The sequence below is a fragment of the Ceratina calcarata genome, unplaced genomic scaffold, assembly GCF_001652005.2.
Source record: "Ceratina calcarata isolate Rehan_Ccalc_2016 unplaced genomic scaffold, ASM165200v1 scaffold62, whole genome shotgun sequence".
Classification (NCBI taxonomy): domain Eukaryota; kingdom Metazoa; phylum Arthropoda; class Insecta; order Hymenoptera; family Apidae; genus Ceratina; species Ceratina calcarata.
In genome coordinates, this window is record NW_017177448.1 from 39,418 (window position 1) to 45,894 (window position 6,477).

Genomic DNA, 6,477 nt, shown 5'->3' on the forward strand with positions numbered 1-6,477 from the left:
CAGTAATCAAGCAGTGTATCAATAGCGTGCGTCGTGTAACTGCAAATCCCTCGTCTTCTTCTGGCTGGATTAAGAACTGATTTCACTTATTCTGATTTTGAAATAGAAGGTAAGTTCTGTAATATAAATTACTCAGTAATTACTGCATTTTTGGTAGAAACAACTTTCAACATTTATTCATAATGAGAAAATACCAAATTTAATAAACGTACATGAATTACAATAATCAGAATTAATTCTTCACTTGTAAACATTTTATTTGTCACATTTTGACAGGCAGGTGTATTATGCATAATTCATATACACTGCAGACGTTTTAATTAAAGCAGTCCGTGAAAACGGATTAAGTAATAAGACATGCGAAGCCGAGAAATGTACAGAACCGATATTTTATGAACCTCTCATAAAAAAGAGTGTCAGACATTATATTTAAGGCATTTCGTCATAAATTTTCGATTTGGGGAAAAGTTCGTGGAAACTCGACAGGGGAAAATGAAATCGACTGACTTAGGAAAGTACAGCCTCTCAGTGACAATTAGTGGAATTTATCGTAAAGTTCGGGACGGGGCGGAGGAGTAACGCGGCGGCAGAAACCAATAATGGATACCAAGATTCTAGTATTACTCCTTCCGCGTGCCAACAAAACCTGGAAAATACCGTGTGGCCAGAAATATAAAATTTCTGAAGAAAATGTAGTACAAAACATTTTCGATAGAAACTGAATAATAATCTTTGTCTTCTTGGACGAATTTACTACTTTGTCACTCAAAATTTTTGTACTCTCTCCCACTAGCATTATACGTGTATATAAGATATCTCTTCAATGTTTCAAGATATCAGGATTCTTATTATCACATTTCCCACTGATTTTCTTCCCTGCTATCCAACGTTCACCAAGGGCCACCCTGTACATAAAACCAAGAGAGAGATAGCAGGAAATTCCCGATTGCCATAACCAGTCCCTCCGATGTTTCCTCCGGGCTAGTATCGGAACGCGCACGAGTTCCTCGTTTGCTTTCGTATTGATTAGCCATCACTTTCAGATGACGCCTCTACCTTGGTGGGTGTTACTGGTATCGCTGTTGGTCATCGCGGTGGCTGCGCATCCATTCGAGCACGCATGCGTCCGTTTGTGTCGTGCACGGGACACCAGCCCCGAGTTCGCCGGAGTCTGCGAACACCAGCAGAGGCCTGTCCTTCAGTCCGGTGGAGGCCGGTTTCCCATTCAACGCCTGTTCAGGCTCTGCCTGACCCCGTGCCACGGTTCCGATTTGGATTCTCAATCATTCGACACCACCGAGACCTGTCTTGCCTTCAGATACTCTCTGATCCAACGTCTAGGCTGTTCCTGCGACAGCCTGAATTATGACGGAAATCTTGGAGAAGATCGTTGGGAGGTCGAAAAAGATCAGATGAAGGAAGCTGATAGATGGAAAATGTTGAGGGAACGTGCCGATGAGAAACAAGCCGTGGCTTATGCTGATTTGCAACGTCAGCAACAGTTGAGCGTCGAAAGTCTTTACAAAATAATTGCGGAGACTATGGCAGCAGACACTGAAGACGCTGTCATCGGTAATTTGAAAACAGGTTCGCCAATCGTTGAGTCTGAGAACATGGACGAGACTTCTGTAGATTGGGAGATGTGGTGTAGAACCCAGTGCGAGAACGGTCAGGGAGGAAGCGCCTGTCATTGTGACATTATTCCGTAATAGACATGGGACTGTATCGGGTGAACGCGGGATGAAGACGACAGATGAAGATTCGCAGACGGGCACGAATTTACGTATCTCGTAGGTTAGCGGTACAATGGTCGATGGTACCGATAGACGTAAGGTCAGTATTTTTATTGATAACAGATAACGTTATAAAAGGATAATTAATATCTCCTCTGTATTGTTTTCAACTTTTTAATCCTCGATAATACATGTACGAGCTTAATTTTGATCATGCAAAGATTCGTTTATAATTCCACGATATCGCGATACAGAGATAAGGAATGAATTCTGTGGGCTTTTTTTAATCTGAAATGATTTTCCATTTGTGATCCATCGATTAACTAAGTGTTTTTTTTTTTTAAAGTGATTGCGAGATAAATGGAACATTGATTGTTAGGCAACTCAATTGCTTTCTTAGGCTTAAGATTTTTAGACGCTAGGTCCGGTTCACGCGCTTAACGGCGAAGCTTACCATTCAGGAAAAAAACTTTTATCAGACAGCTGCTAGACTTCTTCAAGATATTGAGAGTTTCATTGTTGATTAGCTATCAATCATTTCACTAGATAAGAATAATTACACAATAGTTACAATTCATGGAACTGGCAACAATACATACATTATTGCACAATTAAAGTGACAGAAACATTGTCAGTATCGGAAGCGTGTGAACGGGACATCGACGTGCAATGTGTGTATTATGCAATAAACGATATTTATACATGACCGCGATGCAACGAAATCCGTGCATCGACGCGTCGACACGCCTCGTAAGGCTTCCACTATTGTAAAATATCATCTTTTACATGTTGCTCTTATGACGCACATATTTGATAAGCGATTGTAATTAGCAGTTAAGGTTTAAGCAGTTAAGCGAAACAAAATCCATGTCTTCCATTTGGTAGTTTCTTTGCTACTGACGCAAGTGAGCCTCGCGGAGAGTTAAGGTATCCGATAGGCGAGCAAAATAATGCGAGCATGCAAATATTGATAGTCGTTGTTTAAGTGATTATTCTTTTAATGCAACCATCGTGTCGAAGGGAGAAATTTAATGAAGCATCATCGAATTCTGTCGCGCGATTGGACTGCATGCTATTCTTTATTTACATTATAGTGTACCGTTAAAAAAAAAGAACGTTGTGACGCGACAATAAGACGTAGATTATAGTATGCCTGTGCGATGCAAACGTTGTCTTTCGCGCGATTCACACGTCTGTCGAAGATGCAATTAGAAATTTTTTATACTAACTATATTATAGGGATTGTAATACATATGAATGACGAAGGCAGAGCTGGACAACGCATCGAATAGACGTAGAAACAATAAGAAACGCGCGGAAGACTCGATTTCAGCAACTTATTATCTGGGCTACGAATAATTATAAACTTATAAGTGTACTACGTAATTATGTTGTAAATATTTATATACTATTTAAACGAGACTAGTTTGGGGTACCAATTTACAAATCAATGATGTATGTATAATCTACAGTTTGATCACTATTAATTTTAGATGTTATTGCTCTACGATGTATGAGGGATGTATGTATATGTGGTCGTTGTGCTGACAAGATCATCATACTATGATGAAAAGGATTATTTATACCTAAACAGATTCATGGGTAGACCTACAGATCCTCCCCTATCTCTGATGTACCTATTACTTATATCATTTATGTTCATAACTGTACATTGTGTATATATGATGTAAACGAACAATGTCCGCCTTATGTTTTGTCATATGATAAATAAAAAAATTGTATCCTACAACACTTTTATTATTTTCCAACGTCAATTAATGTAAATTAAATTTCTTAACGTAGATTATATAATACAAAGATTGCATTATAGAATACGATTTTCTGATATTTTAAAAGTCATGAATTCATATTTTTCTAAATCTGCTAAAAAACATAACTGAGAAATAATGATGTTTGAGTTGTACTTCTGCAAGCCGATCAAATCTGATTTGAAACTTTGCAAATAGGTTCATTTCGAATAAAAAGAATTCTTGCGTTCTACCATTTTAGTGTTGCTTCTTGCGATTTTGAAAATGTTCATTCTTTAATTTGGCTGAAATATTGCAGATTGCTAGGTTTCATGTAAAATCAATATTTGTGAGAAGGATATGACCGTTTTTCGGAAGTTTTCTTTCTGATTTTTAAATTCACTTTTTAACATCTGTAGAATATTTAGAAACTCGATGGTAAGTTACTGCCTTATCTAGTACCAGTATTGATTTCTGTAGAACACTACTACGGTGGGTGTATCTACAGACAATAATTTATCTTGTACAATCTACTATTGCGTCAGTAGTACGTGTAGAAAATTGTAGATAATGGTGAAAAAGAATCACCTCGATAGTCAACGGAGCATGAGTCGGCTAAGTCATTTTCAACGAACTTCCCAGTGTATTAAACTTCCTCTATTCTTCATAGGAGTACAATAATTAAAACTTCACACAGTTTGTTAAATAATTTTTTATTGTATCAATTTAGCCTAACTATTCGTTTAATTTCCAAAATTAATTTTTTTAAATAGAAAATAATAATATTATCTATGAATGTTGAAAATTTACAAATTAAGATTTTAAGTTATACAAAAGTGTATACAAAATTATGTTATTGCTATTATTTTACTGTAACTTATCAGATTTTATCTAATTCTTCTTTTAAATATGAGACTATCTAATTCTCCGTTTTTCTTCGCAAATAGATCGTTATTTCCCTTGGGATAGAAAGCAATCATTTGTGTCCGTAACTGGGTTTGGTTCCTGATAGCTTGTAACATTATTCAATAACGCTATTATTTCACGTATCCCGATGTACAATCCAGTGTCCTATAAAAGCCCAGCTTTCTTGAGGAAGCGACAGATCACAAGTGCTCCTCCTTGGGATAACACATCTGACAGCTTCAGGTAACTGCAGAGTTGCAATTAGAATTTCTTTAAAATTTGTTCATGAAATACTTATTTCATATTATACTTGTAATTCATTTCGAAAAAGCTAGAATTCAGTTCCTGCTCTTCTTTTAAATTATTTTACCATTTTGTAGTTAGTTACTTTCCGGTTTATATGGAATACCTCAGATATTTTTACGTTCTCTTCTGTGGTTATTCTCCTACTCGTGACACAAAGAATTTTGACATTTCACCGGATCAATACACCCTTAGACAAACTTCTTGATGAGTTCACTTGCAAATAATGTACAGCGCCTGCACTTGATAGGCACATTTGTCTTCAACGCTTTTCTCTACTATAAAAGCTCGAGCTTTCGCTTATTTACAACATTCGTTGACCAACTACCGTCCAAGTTTCATCGTTCCTTGCATTTGTAAGTAATCTATAGAAAAATCGTTGTCAACCCTTCAAAATTCGAAATAACTTGTCAAGATTCTTTGCGACGTTTTAATCTCTCCTAGTATCAGTGTTTGAGGAATAACTATTATTTTACTTTTAAGCAATCCGCAAATCAAAAACCATCAAAATGGTGTCTGCACGTGTTGTCTTTGCCATCGTCGCTGTCTTCTTCGTCCTCGCTCTCAGCGTCGACGCAGCCTACAGGAAGCCTCCCTTCAATGGAAGCATTTTTGGCAAACGCTCTGGCACTAACACTGGTAAGCATAATGTTCAAAATATTTGACAATAATTCTTCAAAAAATATAACTATTCCTTTTCTAAAATTCCAATTAAAATATCACTTAATTTCTTGATATGTACAATTTCTTCACTGATAATGATTTTCGTGTTAGTAATGTAAATTTGTAATCATTCACCATTATATGAATTTAAATCATTTAAAAATGTTTATAAATGATCTTGTCTGCTGCAGATTACGAACTCGCCATCCGGGCTATATCATCGATGTGCGAAACCGCCTGCGAAACATGCAACATCTGGCTGTCGCGACAGGACTCCAACTAAACTGTCCGGGATTTAAGTGCATGCATCAACCGCTAATAATCACCGCTTTGTTACTTATTAATGTGAAATAGCTGATTGAGCTATGCTGTCTTCGATTTATAAATTCTTCGCGCTTTGCAATTCGTCGCATCGTCCAAAATCACTCGTCCGGTATAATCATATGACTTCGATCTCAAATTAACGAATACGATTCTGTAAATGTTCTTGACTTAATAAAGTATGATGTTTCTTAACATTATTTAAATGTTTTACTCATTTTTATCTTCAATACAATTTCCTTTCCTCTATTCGGGAATAATTTTAATCATATCTTATGTATAATAATTATTACACACCACAAACTATATATAACATGTTATTTATAATTCAAAATGTTTGTACATACATACACATGTATATTATGTAATACAGACATATATGAATAGAAAAAAATTTATTTTATTACAAACATAGTCGTTATGTGAGTACAGCTTTAAAGGATTCTTTCACATACTTTTAGGAAAAAATAAGGAGGGTTGTTCCATATATTTTTAGGAGAAACTAGATTTAAAGCAATGTATGCAGCTAGTAGAACTTGAACGAAACTCTTCAGAATATCTGAAATGCAGATCGTACAAATCGATATGGAGAGCACGTTCCATTCACCTGCTGCCGTTCGTTACACATAGAATAAAAAAGAAATGAACGGTAAAATAATTGACAGTGATCAATGACTTCATTCTTCGTTGAAGATATTATCAAATGAATTTCGACAGTCTTTAATCAGAAATATATTAACAAGGACGAGAACAATATTTCGTTATGTTTGTGGCAGAGAATATTATTATTATTATTATTATTA

The 6,477-nt window shown here is 35.8% G+C and overlaps 2 protein-coding genes across 3 annotated transcripts; both read left to right on the forward strand.

Annotated features, from left to right (window-relative positions):
• On the forward strand, positions 1 to 3,480 carry LOC108630032 (uncharacterized). The gene is made up of 2 exons (XM_018033089.2): positions 1 to 109; positions 1,044 to 3,480. Exon 2 carries the CDS (start codon positions 1,044 to 1,046, stop codon positions 1,707 to 1,709), a length of 666 nt encoding a protein of 221 aa, XP_017888578.1. The 5' UTR covers positions 1 to 109; the 3' UTR covers positions 1,710 to 3,480.
• A 1,086-nt stretch (positions 3,481 to 4,566) lies between these two features.
• On the forward strand, positions 4,567 to 5,874 carry SIFa (neuropeptide SIFamide). Of its 2 annotated transcripts, none has more exons than XM_018033072.1 (3): positions 4,567 to 4,630; positions 5,174 to 5,329; positions 5,545 to 5,874. In XM_018033072.1, the coding sequence occupies exons 2-3, from the start codon at positions 5,200 to 5,202 to the stop codon at positions 5,634 to 5,636; spliced, it is 222 nt and encodes a 73-aa protein (XP_017888561.1). In that variant the 5' UTR covers positions 4,567 to 4,630; positions 5,174 to 5,199; the 3' UTR covers positions 5,637 to 5,874. The 2 variants fall into 2 exon arrangements, with proteins under 2 accessions (XP_017888561.1, XP_026673565.1); XM_026817764.1 differs by lacking the exon at positions 4,567 to 4,630 and adding an exon at positions 4,962 to 5,046.
• Positions 5,875 to 6,477: the final 603 nt, after the last annotated feature.